Here is a 19,383-nt window from a genome sequence, read left to right as displayed (position 1 = left end):
AGTTCCCTTTAGTCGACACCTTCAAGATCACAATGGAGGAGAGACCTAAGCGTTTTCAATTTGTATGACCAAGAGTAAGGCTAGAAGAAATGCAATTTCTGAGCAATATCTTCCAAGTCACATTACCTTCCAAAATCCTAATAATACTCTTGGTGCAAAGAGCATTTCCTTGCTACTCAACATCAAGAGGACCAAAGCAACCAAAATCCCTAGGAAGGCAGCAAAATTCCTAAGCAGCCTTATGGAAATGTTTTCCTTGCTCCAAGTGAGCCCCTAGAAAATCAACAAGAATCTTTATCTAGTTTTTAGTAAGAAACCTTGAATGCAGCTCAACAAAAATAGCACACATCGACTGTAGAAAGCATATCCAAACAAATTTGAAACTTGTCAGCAAGGGAAAGCGGATTGGCGATCTAGTAGGTTAACTTCTTTTCCACTTCATCAATAGTAAATTGCCATAGAGAACAATGCAAAGCTGGAAAGACAATGGGGATGCCCAAAAAATGAAAAAGATCTCCATGACCCATCTATTACCAGCCAAAAGTTTTAAGTCAAGCTAGTACAGGAAGTAGGGATTCTATATAGCACTAGGTATTCTTCCACTAAATGTTGGAGCCTCAAGCCAGATTAAAAATATTCAATCATTGGAAGGCATGCTTGCCATTGGCCTTGTGCTTAATAAGGGTGAGAAAAGAGTCGTTTGCAAAAATTCATCAAATGTTGACAAGAATCTTTTGGAAAGGAAATTCAATAGACGTGATTTTGATAAATAGAATTCGCTAAAAGATAACCACAACCCTCACTACCCAAGACATGGATTGCAAGAAGAGGACAACCTTGTCTTATAGAATAAAAATCCCAAACAATTCAAATTGTGTCATTAATGGTTCGTGACCAAAAGCATTTGAACAAACTTAACAAAATTAGGGCCAAATCCAAGCCCCTTAAGCATGGTGAGGATAAAGGGCCATTCAACCCTACCATAAGCCTCTTCAAAACCAATTTTAATGAAAATGGCATGCTTACTAGAGTGACAAGCCGATTCCATACCTTCCCAAACAGCAACAATATTGCCAAGAATATACTTGCTTGTAATGAAATCTATTTTCTCAGATAAAATCATGGGTAGAAGCAAATTGCAAATTCAAAACACAAGACCCTTGGCAATCATTTTCTATGAGACGTTAAGAATAGTGATGGATTTGCAATTATAGATCACCTTAGGATTACCAACTTGAGATATGAATTTTATATTCTCTTGGTTGATGATAGGCTCTAAGGTTTCGTTTTGAAAGGCTTCTAGATAGGGATGACAAAGATCATTAATGATAGTGTCCCATAGGCAGAGCACTATGCATCAATTCACCACCTTGCCTCCCCATCCCCCTTCACCTCCGTCTACAACTACAATTTCAAATCCTAAGCTATAATGCTCCACCATTTCATTCAAAGATTGCAAGATATGTATCGCTCCAATTAAAAAACTATATGGGACCATCTGCACCTTAAAAAATTAAGTGCTCTGCAGCTGCATTGGACCATGCTATTAGTACATACTAATATCCAATACGATACAGCCTTTTCAAGTTTTCACTGATAACAGTTTTTTTATACAAGGGATTGGGCACTCACTCTTGTGTGCCAAGTGCAAATCTTATTACTCAAGAAACCAAGATTGAGAAAGGCAAAGTTGGAAGATCAAATATATTCCATAGAGCATTGCTCAATTGGCAATTAACGAATGAGTATTGCTGTCACAATGAAAATATCAGTGTTTTATAGGCATGCATGAACACATTCTCGAATTGGTGGATTATTGCATGGAAAGGAATCAATGAACTTGCCATCTTAGCTTTATGAATTTCCAATAATTAATTCATAACATATGAACTTTTCAAATTTTCAATGAAAAGGGAAAGACTGCAGTTTTTTACCAGGCATGTTCTTGAGTGGAAACAGTAAGCCTACTGTTTAGTTGCGGATAGTGTAGAAAGAGAGGATTCTAGCTGTGATATTTGATCAAGTAATATTATTTCTTCAGGTAATTTTATAGACAAACTTGAAGAATTTGACCTTCCAACACAAGTTCTGGTTTTAGCTGGCCTATTATGTTCCATTTGCGTGATACAAACTGTTTGTTATCATGCTCCTCAGAAGAAAGCCCACGAGCCATATGATTTACAGGAAAGGAAAAGCTTCTTATTTGAGCTACTCAAAAGGATTGAAAGAAAACAAATAATATTGAAATCCATAGTGTTGCTAAGATTATAAAGAGTGTACGTAGCATGGAGCAGATTCCTATTCCATCTTAAGCATTGTAATTAAAAATAAAGTTTAATTTTTGACATTAGCATCATATATAAGTTAGAAAATTTTAAATACCACATGTATTCACAAGAAGATGTGTTTTGTAAGAATAGTAAGTGTATTGAAGTTTAATTCTTACAGTATATATATTTGAAAATTCTGAATTGTCCTGCCTAAAGAATATAGAAATCAGAATCTGACTTCTCAATTTTTTAGAGTAATTATATGATGAAAACATGAATGCACTTGATCACTACACAAACAATATTCTAATGTTACCTAATATTGATAACACAAATTACAGAAGAATAAATTAAATTACTCTAGACGACTAGCTGAAAACATAACTTGGGACCATGATCGGAAACAATTGGCAACTGGAAGCTAGATTTTTAATAGCAACCCAATGTTTGTCATTAAAAAAGCGAATTAAGCATACCTTATCATGACAGACTTGACACCATGTGGTGGCCTTTCCATAGAAAATTGTCTTGAACAAAAACCTCTAGTTTCCCATCCCCTTGAGTGGAGATCACTCAGAAAATCCAAAAAATAATCTGTCTAAGAGATGCTAAGCTCGTCTAGGAGAGTATGTGATGACCATAAAATTAATATGGTAGACATTGGAAACTGTGAACTATAATTATTTGCAAATTTTCTTTTATTAGAAGATTTGCTCTCTATTACTACTTAACAATCACTGAGGGGGTGAACGCTATTAGAGATTTGTGCTGACCAAATAGAAAATTTTATAAAGAAATAATACTTCTATTCTCCTTATTCCGTTCAATACATTGCATATTTATAGATTATAGGAGTTTCATCTCCTATATTATAGGAAAGTTCCTATAGCAACCCCAATTCATGTATATATAATTCTTATCAAACTATAATAATTCACGAGCACTAACCAACTAACAAATGACTCATATTCCCAACAGCCCCCCCCCCCCCCAACCCACCCATATTACATCATTCTTCAAATGGGGATAAGTGGACTAACAAATACATGACGACCACCACGTTCAATAGTTCATAAAAAAATATAGGTAAGAGTTGGGAACATACACATCTACTTGTGGCAAACAATAGTGGAACTTGCCTCATTGTGCTTCTAAACTTTATCCAAGGATAGGGACAAACACATCTACCCATGGAACCAAGGATATAAACTAACACGTCTATCTAAGGTCTTACAACAAGTTTGGATAGGGACAAACACATCTGCTCACAAAAATTATGATTGGGGACACATACTTCCAATCATAACACCAACTTCCCTGATTGGAGACAAACACTTCCAATCACTATCAATCAACAATTGTGGTTAGGGACAAATACATCCAACCACAAACAACTAATAATTGTGATAGGGGATAGACACATCCAATCACAACATAAAAAGCTTGAGAACCAAGTCCTCGTTGTCACCTATGCAGCCAGTATTATTGATCTCTACCACTCAAATCACAAACTATATGAGATGATTACCGTTGCCACCTAAAAACTTGTCTTGGCTTTAGTCATTTTAGCACAAGTAGTTTTGTCACTAAAACACTTTTGCAATCCCATCAGTAGTGACTGACAAGAGGTCACTGAATGCCTTCCAACCTTCTCTGCATCCATCCTCCACTAAGGAGGCTACTTGTAAATTTGGCTTTACACTTAGTTTGAGAATGCCTCCCCCCTTGATGTGAACTTTCCTTCTACAAACCATGGGAGTGTCAAGCACACCAATCATACACTCCAAATACACTTTTATATGGACACTTAATTCTATAAAATAAATAAATAATTGTATCCAAGGCAAAATAGCCCAAAATACTAACCTAATAGAAGAAACAAACAAAAAAAATAAACTTTGACAAAATATAAATTTACCTAAGATGATGCTTTTTAAAATTTCTTGTTTGTTGGCAGCCATCATCAAGCTAAGATCACTATTATCCTGATTCTCATCCTTCTGCCTATTCATGCCAACAATTTTACATGCCACGAACTATGGTCAATATTTTACCTTGCATGCATTGCATGGGAGAGGAACTAACAACTCTTGATCTCACATTAATTCTCCACAAAATAATAATCCAAATCCAAAAGCATTTAACTTCATCATTCCATCAATGTGAAAAGCATTGCTATCAAAATGATCTTCACCTTCATTATCATGAAAGACATAAGTAAGAATCCCTACAAGACATAAGATTGCTCCACCCAAAAAAAATTTAGCTGTGTGGCACAATGAAATGGCAATGCAACTAGAGTAATCATAACAGTGATTGTACTGAACAACAATACTATATCTACAAGTATCATCATTGAGGATAAGTTTCCTACAATCAACAAGACTAGAAGAGTGGTAGCAAAAGGTGAAAATGCTGGTACAAGTATAAGGCCAGCCACAACGATCTTCTCCGTTGGGTGATTGTAGGAATGGTTGTGACCTCCTTTTCCAAAAATAAACAGTAGAACATAACAGGCACCAAGAATGATGAGCAACAAAGATGTAAGTTGATGGACATTTTCTTCTAACAATAATATTTGCCATAGTTATTGCAGTAATACCAAATAAAGATGTTGAAATAACATGGAAGATTGCTCCAAAGGCCATAACAAGCAATGCCATTGAGAATGTGCACTTCCATGCTTGTCCAACAATGAAAAGGAAAGCCAACGAGTCAAAACGAAGGAATGGAGAAGTGATACGATTGCAATGCCACCTATAGTTGACAAATTCCCCACTTTCCTCTAATCCATTCTTGAGTTGAGCATAGATTAGAGAACGGAAAAGATTTCTTAGTATGAGTATCATGAATAGATTTGAAAGAGCTCCTCCCCACCAAAAGGCGATAGAAATCTGTTGACAACAATACCCCTCCACCAACAATTTCTGTCAAGTGCTTCCACTACGTCCCCAGCTAAACAATCAATAGGCATCTACTTGTAGGGTGGTATAGTCATATTGAATAAAGAATCTATGCTTCCAACCATCCGTGCCAAATCCAATGATAGTTCCTTCAAACCAAGCTCCTCCACATCCATCCTCTTCATTAAAAACCTCCAACTTCATTCCTACATTGTTCCATCCATCCACCTAGGCATGCAACCAAGTTGAAGTGATCGTTGCATTAATATTAAAAAATGTGAGCAGTTGTGCTAACAATAAAAGACAAATGCCTACGAGTTTTGGATGAATTCCAGATCTATGTAAACCTAATCATGCTTATTCAAAAGACTCTATAGAACTACAAACTAAACACAATACTGATCAATATTCTAAAATATAACTCTCATAGGATCTCATAGCTTGGGGCAAGCAAGGAATTACAGAACTGCCCCTTCATGGCCATTACCATAACCTTTGCTCTAATACCATATAGAGATTTGGGCTGACCAAATCAAAAAAATTACATAGGGCTTCTCTTCTCCTTATTTCTTCAATACATTACATATTTATAGGAGTTTCATCTCCTATATTATAGGAAAGTTCCTATAACAGATAAATAATTCCTAAGAAACCATAACAAATATTCACGAGTACTACCAAACTAAAACAAACTAACAAATGACTTATGTGTATCCTAAAGATAAATTAACAAACCTAAAGATGTGGGAATAATGTAATATTTGCAACAAACACAGTAATAAATTATAATCAATTGGCACTTATTTGAATTAGCTGCAACTAATGAATCAGAACTAATTTAACAATAATCAAAGATACCAAGAGGTTTTCTTCATTGTTAATGTTTTACAATTATAATAAAAGGAAGAAAATATTTTGTTAAGTTTGATGTTTTAATTTTCAGATTATATAGGTGACTAAATAGAACCCATTCTTCCTTTAATTGCATCACATACAGTTCCTGTATCTTGAGACCATCTTCAATCCTTTTCTTTCCTTTACGAATATAGGTGACTGTTATTTCCTGAGAGCAGCTCAGATACCTCTCTTTAGTTCAATGCTCTTCTAAGGCATAGGCATCTGCAAAGCAACCAATCCAGAGGTCTTTATAGTACCTTTAAATTAGTTTTTTGGATTGCACCAGCCAGGTCGCCTTGTCCTTAGTTCAGTATTAGAATCAAGCTTCTACCAGATTTAGATGGTGTCATTATCCAAAATACCTGACGCCAGCAGTTTTACTCCTAAGAATTCTGTTTCCCTCTCGATCATTTTTGTGTGCTCTCATCAACTCAGTTGAAACTAACAACCATTATCCTAGGGAGTAACAAGTTTGTTAGGTACACCCATTACACAGGATGGAAACAAAGGAGTTCTTACATTAAGCACCCAACTGACAATGAGAGCTGGAGAAAAATGTGTATATTTTGAAACTCAAATGGACCTGAATCTAGCTTTTCAGACACGCTGACCAAAGATGCTTGGCTTTGTACATTAGAGAGTACGTCACTGATTTCAGAGACCTCCAAATTTGACCACTTGCATTACCTTCATCCTATTATGAGAAAACATCTGTTTGCTACTACTTTTTTTGGCAACTTCTCAGAAACTGGGTCAGAAGTAGAACCCAATGGACTGGGCCAGCTTGGGCAGATTTAGATACAAAGCTCCATCTTACAGATGCACCATATGCTTTTAAATATTTAAAGCTTCCCTACTCCATTATAATTGTAAAGAATATTTCTGTACACCACTGTTAAAAGAAAAAGAGTTGTCAACATTTAGGATTTCCTTCGAAACCCATCATCGGGATGAGAATGAGGTGTCCTTCCATGTTGGATGTTAGGAGTAATTCTCTTCAACTCAACGTCTCAACTCATGGTGGAAGCATTCTGATGCTACAAAAGACTGTTCACCAAGATCTCCATGTCCCATACCATCTCAACTCATAGTGGAAACATTTGATGCTACTAAAGACCATTCATCAAGAACCCCTTATCTAATACCAATCATCAAGGAGATTCTTTGGTAAGTTCTTAGATTTAAGTTTATTACTGTCAACTAAACTGATTCTATCTCATTCAAGTATGCTGCCAGTGATATGAAGGTTGTTATTTGTCTCAGTTCTTCTCCAGTGTATCCACCTATTATAGTCACTAGTAGACATTTATTTAAATTCACTTTCTACCGTCCAAAATTTGGGATCTCTAATAGGATTTCTCGATAAATGACAAATTTAAAACATTAACATTGATACAATCCAAGATACACCAGATATGCAGCCTTTGTTATCTCATTACAGGCCTAAATCAAAATATTAAAATTAACTGCAATACTAGATATATGAAAGAATGACCTGACAAATAGGGATGGGGAGAAGAAGAAGAAGAAGAATTGATGTAGAAAAGCAAGAGAGTCAAAGAGATAAGACACACTTACAAGGAGGAAGAGTAAATGGTTGGTAAGGGGCCAATAGCTGAACGATTTATCTTGCTTATCAGTCCAGCCATATCCTGGAATATCCAGATATAAATTAATATTAGCGGAATCTGCAAATTGTGTTTTCATTATCAAGAAAATCTACTGCCACAAGCTATAGTTTGGATGCAAAAGGAAGCAAAGAAGGAGTTTAGTTATCATCCATATCTAGTAATCAGTAGAATCAGTCAATTTGTCTAACCTTGCACAGGAACCCAAAATCTATTTCAGTGACAACAAACAAGAAATAAATATCCAAAATCTATTTCGGTGACAACAAACAAGAAATCACTACCTTATAGCTTATATAGCCATAACCTGTACATATTATTAACTGTACAGTGCATTTCCAGATCTGATTGGGTATCAACAAATTAGAAAAGCTTTACGTGCTCTACAGGGATTTTAAAAGGCCTGAAGATTAAATTTTAAATTTAAAAATGTTTATATCAGTCTTTAAGCTCCAACTTTTGGCAATACCATAAGAAACAGTTACATCATTTAATGTTTTTAATTTTGTGAGATTTGATTAGTCATTTACACTAATGACAGTCTATTTCCTCATGTATGTTGGTAATCATTCCAACGCAAGGGGACTGACTTGGCACGCAAGCACCTCTAAGCATTAGTTAGGAGTTAGTAGTGGGAAAGACAAGTGAATGTAATCACCCTTCAGGCTTTTACTCCTTTCAACCATTGCAAAGAAAACCAGGAGGCAAAATAAACAGAGCACCAAAAAACTAATCACTCCCTAAAGTCCACGCAGATGAAGCAAAGCCAATCTGCCACACACCAAAAGCAAACTATCCGAAACACGTATCCAACACACTATCAATAAGACACATCAAGCATGCCAGCAGCAGAAGCAATGGACAATAGCAATGATGTATGAAGAGCCAAGATAATATATAAGAAGAGAGGTGGAAAAGACAAAAACCAATCACCTTGAATAGAAGTACAAGAAATACAGGTTTGAGGGAAATCATTTAAAAAGGCCTAGCAAATAATTAAAACCCAATTAATGATCAATGATCCAAAGAAATGCAGAAACACATAAACATGTGGTACCACCTTTAACACCAGTCCCAAAGCCAAGGGTTCTGACTCAAGGAGGCTTGTCAAAGTCCAAAAGAGCTCTCAATCCATCCCAAGCCTCTGACCACTCACCAACTAGAACCAAGAGAAGAGATTTGTCTATCCTATTTGTTGTCCAACCTGGACACACTATTTTAGAAATCCCTTGAATCACCGCCTAAGAACCCACCTCCACAAAAAGATTCTTAAAACCAGTCTTCTTGGCCAGGAAGAGCCCTTCAATAACTGCTGCTGCCCATTCAGTTTCATTTTTAAAACAGGTTTCCATGAAAAAAGAACTACCTTTCACAAAACATCCCTTAACATCACAAATCATCCCTTATCATCACAACTCATAGACCCTGCCCTAGCAAAACCCAGATTCTCTCTAGAAGCCCTGTTGAGGTTAAGTTTAAAAATGCCATGAGGAAGCTTGCTCCAATGAGCATTTTTCCTGACAATCTGTTTGTTGATTGCTGTGAACTACTGATACTTGAGTCGGAATTTCCATTTATTCAATTTTGATGAGAAGTGTAACAGAATATCAACATTTCCAGTTCCTTATTCTGTCTGTAGTCTACTGGTGCATTTTTATATCAGGTAAAAGAAGTTGAAAGTTTGGAGACTCAAAATTATTGGCTCCCTTTCCTGGTATCTTTACATCAGTAGAATAATTCAATTCATTTGGAAGCATGGAAATGAGTTGAACTCCCTCAAGAATGTAAACCAAAAGGTAGTCTAGTTGCTGGTTTCATCAGCTTGGTAAGAGAACAATAAAAGATTGTACAGATAGTAGAGCTGAAATAAGGGAAGACAAGTAGGAAAATGCAGGGACAAGAAGAATTCTTGAAGAGAAATTTTTACACAAGGTTAAAAGATGCAGAGCTCAAATTGCAGCAAGATGAATAAAGGGGGAACAAGGGATTCTAGTAGTTCCTGCTAGTGCTCTAAACCTTGTTGAGATACCACTTGAGGCTACCTCTACATAAGAGCTAAGGTCAGAGCAAAAAATTTAGAATTGGAACAGCAGCTGAACCATATTTATTCATATTTTCAGGTTTACTTAAAACAGATGTGAAAGAGAGCTGATTGTCCCCACATATATCTAATACTGTCATACTGGGATTCTAGTTTTTCGTTGCCTCATTGGATGTCTTCCTTTTCCCAGTTTTCTATGTTGAGCTCTTCTTGGTAGTATTGCTTCTGTTAGTCACATAGTATTGCTCATACAAAGGGACTTTCAGGGTTTTTGTTTGTCTCTCCTTGGTAGTATTGTTGCTACTGGTCGCTAAGTTTTTTTCTAGGCTGGGCCTCATACTATTACTCATACAAAAGGGTATTTTGGGTTTATTGTGACTGTCTAGCATTTCTTTCAGAGAGAATCTCCTGTGAAGTTAGAAGTTGAATTTCATGTCTACTCAACAGCAAAGAGTCTCAGCCTGTACGGTACAATTAGAATCTGTTAGGTTATAGGCACTTATTGTTGGGCATACAATTAATCTTGCTGAGTGTTGGTCTGCCTGTAGCCAAATAACCAATTGGGGTCCATTACTCTTCACACAAGGAGATAAGGCAATAGGAAAAGTTAAATCCAACCAAAAGGAGTCAAAATATTTCCAAAATCTACCTTAAAAGATGCCTTAGAGAAATCAACATGCATGAACACACATTCATCAAACATATAGAACCCAATATTGGGTGTTGATTGAAGCCCTTGTGGGGTTTCAAGGGTAGACCTTCCATACAAGTGGGCCTGCTGTCTGTGAACATATAGATATTATTTAAGAGTGCCAACTAAGGCCCAAGCAGGGTGTTGTGGAATGGACTGAATGGTTTCTTGTTTCTCCCAAGTTGTAAGACCGTTATGCCAAGTTTTACCTTTCATCAAGTAGATAAGCACTGCAATCCCACTGTCAAAGCCATACAGCTATCAATGGAGAGTGTCAATAGGGGCACCAATGGAATCACATGATAATTGTCAAAACATCTTTGATAGGTAGATGGTAAACGGAATCACACATGGGTCCACTACCAGAAACTCTTAGGACACCCCTAAAGAATGAACAACCTAAGACCCCAGCAGAAACTTGTGCATGTAGTTACAATCAAAAAATACATAAGATGAGGATTATCCAAATGAATGATTTGGTTTGTGTGCAACTGGGAATTATAGTGTAACCATAGAAGGATTAGAGTTACCTAAGTTTGACCAGATATTACTCCCACCTACAAGCCAGACAGCCAGTAAATTAAGATTTGAGACTTTCACAATTAAACATATTATAAATTGTCTGGATACAACAGTGTAATGATTTTTAATTCCAACATTTCAAGTCTCCTTCAGGACTCCTCTTCAGCGAAATGCCAGACCAAAGATATCTGAGATATAAAATAAATCAAATGTAAACCACTTGACATGCAGTGAATAACGGCATCAAATAAATGTGGTGGTCTCGACAGACAGCAAATAAGACAAGACATGAATCTGAAGCAAGATTACTTCAAACAATCAGCAAGGCAATGATAGTAGAGAAACAAGGCAAAGGCACAAGAGGCAAACAGATCTGTAGCAAAAAAACTAGGTCAATAGAGACCAAGCAAATGAATGGAATTTTTGGCACTTCATGGTCTCAAGACAGAAGAATTAGGTAAGCAAGAAGCAGAAGAATATGCAAGCTAAAAAGAATAAGTAATCAGAATGAAGGAACAAAACCATAGGTTGCAGGTAGCAGCAGAGCAACAGGTATGTGCCATCAAAAACTTTCTTAACATAAACACTTTTAATGCACATAACCAAGGTCCTTGCTGAAAAACCCAAACCATATTTCAAAATGTATGGTAAGTGATAACTAGACCAATGTTAACAAATTAAAAATATACTTAAGAAAGTCAAATGCAAAAATCATCATCCTAGTAACTGCTAAAAAGAGCAAGCAATGCCTGCAAGAAGTAGAGCAACGCCTGAAAATAAGGATCGTGTTCAACAATAACTTTCCACCATAGCATGAGATGGCACTTCATGGTCTCAAGACAGAAGAATCAGGTAAGCAAGAAGCAGAAGAATATGCAAGCTAAAAAGAATAAGTAATCAGAATGAAGGAACAAAACCATAGGTTGCAGGTAGCAGCAAAGCAACAGGTATGTGCCATCAAAAACTTTCTTAACATAAACACTTTTAATGCACATAACCAAGGTCCTTGCTGAAAAATCCAAACCATATTTCAAAATGTATGGTAAGTGATAACTAGACCAATGTTAACAAATTAAAAATATACTTAAGAAAGTCAAATGCAAAAATCATCATCCTAGTAACTGCTAAAAAGAGCAAGCAATGCCTGCAAGAAGTAGAGCAACGCCTGAAAATAAGGATCGTGTTCAACAATAACTTTCCACCATAGCATGAGATGCCTCTCATTAGTAAAACATTTCAGAGATTATGTTTATAATAAAATATACAGAGAGGAAATCTCAATTTGCTCCATCAAGTAGTATGGTAAACCACAAAATTTCAGCATGCTGTCTAAATATACAACAGAATTATACTGCTAGACAAGATTCAAAATTAGCAGTCATCAATTACTAATACTATGTTGCTACAAAGAGAATCTTACAAATGCTTTAAATGCAGGTCGATGAGCAGCCATCTCATACATGCAGCAACCTGCTCAAGAATGGTCGTAATCACATTTTATTAAATTGCCCAGTACCTATAATAAATAGGCAGAATAAGAAAGCTTAAAGAATGCAAAAACTAAGTCAGTATGCATCACCTAGCGACCAGATATCAGATTTAAAACCATAAGGAATATCGGCAAGAAGTTCTGGGCACATGTAGTTTGGGGTGCCCACCACCTGCAGAACTCAGAGATTTGTCAGAAACCTGAAAAAAAAATTGTTTCTGTATCTTTTTATTTCTAAAATCTATATATTAATTGATTTCCACTATCTGATATATAAGGACACAAACTTATATGCACAGGCTAGATTCTGATAAGAAAAGTGGTCAGTTACTTCCAAATGTTGACAAAACTTCTTAACAAAACTATTATATACATCATTAGCACTTCATCAATTTTAAAGAAACGATGTTTTCAAGTTTTTACATTGTAACCTACTCGTTAAAATTATTTGCAATGTTAATTGACATGAATGACCCCACTTTGACTCTCTACCATTTGGCTTTAGTAAACAATTGTTTCAGTCTCTTAGTTAGATGTACCAATCAAGATCGTTAACATATATCTTTACATTTTATCTATAACAGTTTTTCCTCACTGTACATTATCGACTTCAATGCTCTTAATCCTTTGGTCAAACATTAACTACTTAATACAGCAGTTTACATACATGGCAAGCACTAAAACCATATTCAGACAAGGAAAAAACTAAAAGCTATTATGATTTACCAAGCTATCAAATCTCAGCAGCAGACCTTATTACCCACAACTCATTGCATATAAATGAATGGATCGCTTGTTTCACATAACATTTGATTTGTCTCTTACATAGACGAGCTGATCAATATTATTCAATATTTCTATCTCCACACTACCTACATGGATAATTAGAAGCAGGTTTACCTAGACCATGTTTCATTCATCCTTTCCCTGCATAACTGGAACTAATACTCTCAATCTTGACCTCACAGCTTCATTTCTAGGCCAATAATGCAACAAGTAAAATATATTTACAGTAGTGATACTTTTGAAGCACATGGTACAACATTGCAACAAATGCTAAGAATGTGAACCAAATTTATCAAGATCTTTCCTATGGCATCAGATAGTGTTTACCAAGGAATGAAGACAAGGTTGGTAAAAAGGGAACAAAGTGAAAGAGGATCGAGGTTATATATGTAGGATGTTATGTGAAGAAAGGGAAGGGGCATGAGAAACGTAGAAGACAAACAAAAAATATGATCTTTTGGTGGAACGACTGTGCAGGATTAATGGAAAATGACAGGCGGAGGTTATTTTGCAAGCACGGTTAATTCTTAAAAAGTGAAAGAGTAGTAATAAATCTTATGCAAGGAACAAGCATGAAGTAGGGCTTAAGAGATGGGAGATAACAAGGCATGGTTTAAAGCCAGTTACAGAATAGATCCAAGCGGATAAGCGACATACTCAAGAAGAAAAGATGCATATTACTAAGGATGTATGCATGATATTGAATACAGGGAGAAGGAAGGAGAGGAAACAGGGGCGGTCTATGAGGAACTGGTCATTAGTATAGTCTGCTAAATGGGAGGAAAGGAATTGCATGCTAGGTAGGCGAGCAGGTAAAGGACATTTTAGTCTATCAGGGTGAAGGAACAAATGGTTAGTTTGGGAAGCGGGAGATGAGAAGAAAGCAATTACCGCAGAGAAGCAAAGACAGAAATGGAAGAAAAGAACCTTTTATAGCTCAAGTAACCTGATTTCAGATTATATTGTCAAGGTGTCCATGTCCCATATATCTTCCATTCTACTTGTATTAGACTTTTGTCTTACAAGATATACACAGCATCAGTAACATTGATTTTGCAGTTCAACATCTTGCACAATTCAAAAAATTCACAATACTTCCCTTGATAATTATGCTTTAATATCCACATCTTAGTCAGTTCTTTTATGGCTCAAGTATCAGTATTAAGATCATCTAAATGTCAATCCAGTAAAACTTTTTAAATAAAATTAGCATATTGAAAAGTTTTATTAGATTCACTGAAAATGTGCAAAGGCAAGTGACAAAGGATCCATGCTACTAAATGAATGGATATTACTGCCTCCTAGTATAGAAATTATCCACATCTTAGTCGATTAAAAAGATCACATCAGAAGAAATTCTTTTATAGCTCAAGTATCAGTATTAATATCATCTAAATGTCAATCCAGTAAACTTTTTTAATAAAATTAGCATATTGAAAAGTTTCATTAGATTCACAGAAAATGTGCTAAGGCAAGTGACAAAGGATTCATACTATTAAATGATTGGATATTACTACCTCTTGATCAAGACCAAAAATTTGGAAACATTTCCAAAAATCCTCTCACAGGCCACCACAAGACATCCTCGTGAACATACATTAGAAAGTTCATTTCATGAATCAGTAATCATTTAACTTTATAGTTGCAGTGGTTACTATTTAGTTATGAAATGCATAGGCATCCTTGTGAACATAGATTAGAAAGTTCATTAATGAATCAGTAATCGTTTAACTTTATAGCTTCTGTAGTTGCTTTTGATTTATGAAATGCATCCTTGCAGTATTTTGCAAGTCTTTGGCTTTGTTAAGAACCATCTCTCAATCACTGACTACTCTCACTATCTATCGCTAGAAACTAGAAATCTTAATTGCATGTTGTGTGACCTTTTTGACATATTACAATACGTGTAGGCTTCTCCTACATACAAATTTCCACGCACTTTTACTTAATAGCACTGATTAGATCAACCTCGCATAATATCTATTTTTATTTCTAAAATCATTCTTTAAGTCTGCAATCAGACTGAGAATGGAATTATACAGAAATCAGACCATATAACAACTTGTTTGCTTCTATGTACAACATATAAACAGAAAAAAACTTAATAAACCTTGTGCAACATACAAACTGATAGAATGAGCATAGAATTTAGACTAAAAACTTGTATTGCAGAACTTACAGAGGAAGCTAGGTCATCTGCCTTGAGAGTTTTTGCCAGTCCAAAATCACCTGCATAGATTTTTCAAATTATAAAAAAATTGTTGTTTCTGGAAACTTGGAACAGCATAGATACGTATCCCTATAAATGGTAACAGAATCGGAAGACTGTTTAACTCTGTGCTTCATCTTTTCAATTCTAAAAAGAAAATATGTACTTTATGAATTACAGCTGTGGCTTCTGTAGCTGTCGTATAATGGTGAAAGGATTTAGCTCTCTCAGAAAACGAAAAACCATTCCATTTAGGCACTACATAATGCAAATAATAGGTGATTAGCAATCATCATCATAAACTTCACTTACCAAGTCGCACTTCTTGATCCTTGGTTAGGAATATGTTAGAACACTGTACCAAAAAAAGCATCAGAATCAAATTCATACAGAGATGGTCTACAATGTGCCATAAGCCAAGGCAGCTATAACTCCTAAAGATTGATGATTATAAGAGCATTTATGGCAGAAATACCTCTAGGAAATCAATATAATAAATTATGAGAACCACACACCTTCAAATCTCTGTGAAGAACGTAGTTTGAGTGCAGATAATCAACAGCCAATAGCAATTGCGTAAACCATTTCAATAGTTTCTGAAGAAAAGAAGCAGAATAAGTCAGTAGAATATTGGCAAGCTGTAGAAATCTCCAATAACGTTTATTTCAATGAAGCCTACCTCCTCAGGAAAAGTTGTCCCATTAGCTTTCTTAATCATCTCTGCCCTGCAATTGCATGTATGGCAAAAGTAAATTTTAATAAAGCAGCAGGTGTCCCATGGGCTAAAAAAGGAAAAAACGAATGAACTGCTCAATTTAAACTAGCATATTCACTTACATGTCTCCACCTTCGCAATATCCTGTTACAATGCAAACATAACATCCCTGAAATGCAATAAAAACACTATTACACGGTAGCCTTGAGTTCATTATCACAATACACGATGTTCTTGTGAGTGAAGAAACAGTCCATAGTAGTTCAATATAGTAAACAGACTGGTTAAAACATGGTGAGAAACACAAATGCAATAGCTGCAAAACGTTGAAATCCCCTCCAAGCAATGCAATATTCAGTATATGAAATTCTTCATGAGGAACACATTAAAGATCATACACTTCATAAAGAGCACATTTAGGATTGACAAAAAGCATCTGGAAAATGCCATTACACAAAGATCATAGGAATTAATTTTTAAGATAACGGTACTATTTGGAATACATTATTGTCCACATCTTAACGCTGGTTTAGGTGCAGAGCGTATCTCCACGGATGATATATCACAAATCTTTAGCAATTTCAAACTGATAATCCTGGTTGGATGGAGCATACCTTTTCCACCCAAGCTTCCTTGTACTCCACAACGTAAGGATGTTGAATGCGTGCAATTAAAGCCATCTGCAGGCATTGTGTTGAATTATCACTGTAAGAAAAGTATCTCAAACTACAATTTCAAATAAGACCATTTGCATATTGAAAATGCAAGAAAGTTTGTGAATCCAACCAACATTGTAGCTAATCTAAGACAGAATATGAACATCTTACCAGAAAACTAATTTCTCAAAAAGACAATTAAAATACTTTACGCAGGTCAACAAACATTTTAACCTAAAGAATGCAACAAATTACACATAGTTGCAATCATAAGCTAGTACATTGAAACCTTAAATCAAGACAAAATTACATATACTTAATGTCTTAAACTGAAGCTTAGATAATTCATTTTAAAACTGAAAACCTCCTGTAGAAACAATCTTACAAACCGGTAAAAGCATTTTGACTGGACCTGCAGACCACTTTGGCCTACAGGACATCAAAAGTAGGTGGAAAAAAGGCAGCGTATAGGCTAAACGGAGTTTTAGTACCATGGCATCAGATCAAAATATAAATGAACACAAATTGAGAAAAGCAACTGCTCCGAAAAGAAAACGAAAACGATTCACGCCGAGCATCGACGAGGGATAATAAAAAATACTCAAAAATAAAAAAAACAAATAGTGCAAATGTTATACCTCTTGATGTGCAGAGCGTCGACATCTGTCAGTTTGTCGAGCTAGACGGATCTTCTTCAAAACATACCTGCATTAAAAAATATAGAAAACATTCACTCCTTAAATTTCAGTTTTATTTCCGAATCGCCAACTGGTTTAGAAAGAGAAGCGTACGCTGTTAAAAGTCGCATAAATTTCTCTCTTCCACAAACCGTGTCGGACGATTTCGCTCAGAAACAGCCTAAGAGAATTGTCTTCAATACAATTTAAAACAGCGAAATGCCAGACAAAAAAAACGCTTGAATTTGCAAGCTTAAAGGCCAAAACGTCTCACTTCTTCTTTTCCGTCTTGTGATGGACAAGAATCGCAGCCCCGAAAGCTCCCCGTCCAATCTGCTCCATTATTTCGTACTGGTCCATCCTCGACTCCATTGTCTCGGATCTATATTATCTCTACTCCACCTATAAGTAATATATCCTCAACAATTAACACTCGATCTCACTTCACTGTGTCCCTAGAAACCACCAAAAGATTCCGCAACATGTAGAAAAAAAGTTGTTCAATGATTTTGAAAGCAGCGGCGACATCAGCGGACTATCACCGGCCGAGCCGCCGCAATGCGGGCCAAATTAGTAGCCAGATGTTAAAGCCTCATCCTAGACACCAGCAACAACAAGCATTTAAATCCAGGCATCATTTTGCTCCCTGCGAATCGAACACGGGACCTCCGGCATCATTTTTCTCCTCCGACACAATCGAACACCCCCTCTTCTGCAAACAAATTATCAGCAAACAACATTAATTGCAGCCATTCTTGTGTGAGAACGTTGGATTTGGACTACACTTACACTTAATCTCTTCAAGACTTCATGCATTGCTAACGCCACCACGGTTATACAAAAAACTCTGGTCCAAGAGTTTAAAATCTGAGTGTACCTGCTCTAATGGCAGCTCAGATAATCCTGCACAAGAAGCAGAGAGTATAAAGCCCGGCAGATGGGGAACATTAAGCCTGCGTTAGCAATGGCGGGCCCCACGCTTGATCCCTCATGTTTCATTATCATGTGCCAAGCTGCACATTTCCAGAGACTTCCCTTACTTGAATAACACCGTAATTTTTTTCCGTTACGTCGTATTTAATTGCCACAACAGAAACAGAACGTCGTTATCTCATAAGCGACCGGTTTTATGGAGGGCCAGCGTAGCCGCTTCTATCTTTCAATATAAAACGGTTACCTCCAAGTTTTTTTTTTTCCAAAAACAAATGATAAAAAAGATTCAGTCTGAGATTTACTCTTCGAAAAAGTCCAAATTTCGATCAGAGCTTTATTAAGTTGTTACAAAATCTTATAATTGTATTTTTCTTCGATCCGCGTTAATCCGTTGACCGTAACATGAGTTGGTTTTGATATAGGAAATTGGTTTTTTAATTGATTATCTAGGTGGGAATAGGAAATTGGTTTTTTAATTGATTATCTAGGTGGAATGTTAGAGTTTCAAGTTGGCCACTTAGTTTGCTCTAACCCTTTTGTTTTTTATATTTTTCCCCAAACTTTTTCACTTAATGGTTTAGGTAATGAGATCAGATTTTTTCAAATTGAGGAGAATTTATCATATGAAATATAAAATTTATCAAATAATATGTAAAGTAAGAAGTATTGTGTTAAGCGATTAATATTGTTACTGTGAAAAGGTATTTTATCTAGATAGTTAGATCAAGTCTTGTTGAATGCAAAGGTTCTGACATCATAAGGGATGAGGTCGGGATCGTGCCTCGGGTAAATTTGGTAGAATGGATACCCCTCAGTCCTTGGCTCTTAGTCGAAGAGGTTTCAGTGCCCCCATATCGGGTGGCAAAAATTGCTTCGTGAAAGGCCTTGCTAGGTGGGTGGCTCATGGGCTTCATGCCCTTGCTAGGTTGTCGTGCTCATAGGTCTGGGCCTCCATCAAAAAAAAAA

At 36.1% G+C, this 19,383-nt stretch overlaps 1 protein-coding gene and 1 pseudogene across 4 annotated transcripts in view; both read right to left on the bottom strand.

The window, feature by feature from the left end:
• Positions 1 to 18,525, bottom strand: part of LOC131065118 (uncharacterized) — a 32,184-nt gene extending 13,659 nt beyond the window's left edge. The window contains exons 1-13 of one of the 4 annotated variants that reach the window (XM_059213957.1): positions 18,274 to 18,524; positions 17,759 to 18,196; positions 17,599 to 17,665; positions 17,446 to 17,512; positions 16,766 to 16,831; positions 16,274 to 16,320; positions 16,116 to 16,161; positions 15,952 to 16,032; positions 15,749 to 15,791; positions 15,407 to 15,456; positions 12,532 to 12,613; positions 12,373 to 12,422; positions 7,649 to 7,722 (exon numbers count right to left, since the gene is read on the bottom strand). In XM_059213957.1, coding sequence (XP_059069940.1) covers positions 7,649 to 7,722; positions 12,373 to 12,422; positions 12,532 to 12,613; positions 15,407 to 15,456; positions 15,749 to 15,791; positions 15,952 to 16,032; positions 16,116 to 16,161; positions 16,274 to 16,320; positions 16,766 to 16,831; positions 17,446 to 17,512; positions 17,599 to 17,615 — 623 coding nt within the window. In that variant the 5' untranslated portion in view covers positions 17,616 to 17,665; positions 17,759 to 18,196; positions 18,274 to 18,524. Of the gene's footprint in view, positions 1 to 7,648; positions 7,723 to 12,372; positions 12,423 to 12,531; positions 12,614 to 15,406; positions 15,457 to 15,748; positions 15,792 to 15,951; positions 16,033 to 16,115; positions 16,162 to 16,273; positions 16,321 to 16,765; positions 16,832 to 17,445; positions 17,513 to 17,598; positions 17,666 to 17,758 lie in introns of all 4 variants that reach the window. The other 3 variants (XM_057999532.2, XM_057999534.2, XM_057999533.2) reach the window with 3 other exon arrangements.
• On the bottom strand, positions 3,298 to 5,992 carry LOC131859819 (uncharacterized; annotated as a pseudogene).
• Positions 18,526 to 19,383: the final 858 nt, after the last annotated feature.

The sequence above is a fragment of the Cryptomeria japonica genome, chromosome 11 (genome assembly GCF_030272615.1).
Source record: "Cryptomeria japonica chromosome 11, Sugi_1.0, whole genome shotgun sequence".
Lineage (NCBI taxonomy): Eukaryota > Viridiplantae > Streptophyta > Pinopsida > Cupressales > Cupressaceae > Cryptomeria > Cryptomeria japonica.
Note: the sequence above shows the minus strand (reverse complement) of the source record. Positions and strands in the feature narration are given on the sequence as shown.